Source organism: Eurypyga helias, unplaced genomic scaffold (genome assembly GCF_000690775.1).
Source record: "Eurypyga helias isolate BGI_N326 unplaced genomic scaffold, ASM69077v1 scaffold21357, whole genome shotgun sequence".
Lineage (NCBI taxonomy): Eukaryota > Metazoa > Chordata > Aves > Eurypygiformes > Eurypygidae > Eurypyga > Eurypyga helias.
Genome location: NW_010263901.1, coordinates 2,058 through 2,791, shown reverse-complemented (window position 1 = coordinate 2,791; position 734 = coordinate 2,058). Strand labels below are relative to the sequence as shown.

The window sequence follows — 734 nt, the reverse complement described above, 5'->3', positions numbered from 1 at the left end:
CTCACCTGAACCGGCAAGGCACGTGCTGCTAAAGGGCAGATTTTGGGGTGAAAACAAGCGCGGGGGTCCCTGAGTGGGTGAGCTGGGACGTGGGGACTGGCAAGGCTCAGCCCTTTGCTGCCGGTGACATCCCCACGATGCCTGTGACCTGCCTGCACAGCAGGCGAGCAACATTTGGGTGCTGGTCAAGGGGACGTGGCAGCCCTGCCCGTACCCCCAGCCCCTTTGGCAGGGGATGCCCCAGGGCCTGCTGGTACCTACTGGATTTTCTTGGTGAAGTTCTTGGAGACGATCCCTCCTTCCACCTGCTGTTCCTCGTGTTTGCCTGCAGGGAAGGGCAACACCCCAGTCACCACCTCACCGGAGATCACATTTTCCCCAGCAAACAACAACAGAACACAACAGGAAAGCTTTCAGGGGAGGTCTTTCCCTTCCCAGGGCAAAGCTTCCCCTTCCCGGGGAGCCTCTCCTATGTGGGGAAGGGGATGCTGGACACAGCACACCCGTATTTCCAGTGGGAACCTGGAGTCCCATGAACTGCCAAGAGCTGGGGCTTAAGAAAAAGCCCCTGTATGTAATAAAACCTTTGGAGGTGGCAGTGTCCCCGATGTAATAAAGGCCTTGGAGGTGGCCGTGTCCGCCCTTGTCCCACTGCCCACCCTGCTGTCAGCCTGGGCGCCCCTGTGCCTGCAGCAACTATGAAGGTCCAACCATGTTGGCAGCTGCCCTGACGC

The 734-nt window shown here is 59.3% G+C and overlaps 1 protein-coding gene across 1 annotated transcript in view; it reads right to left on the bottom strand.

The window, feature by feature from the left end:
* Positions 1 to 257: 257 nt before the first annotated feature.
* Positions 258 to 734, bottom strand: part of HSPB8 (heat shock 22kDa protein 8) — a 2,111-nt gene continuing 1,634 nt past the window's right edge. The window contains 1 exon segment of the mRNA XM_010156235.1: positions 258 to 325. Within this exon segment, the coding sequence (XP_010154537.1) occupies positions 258 to 325 (68 nt within the window).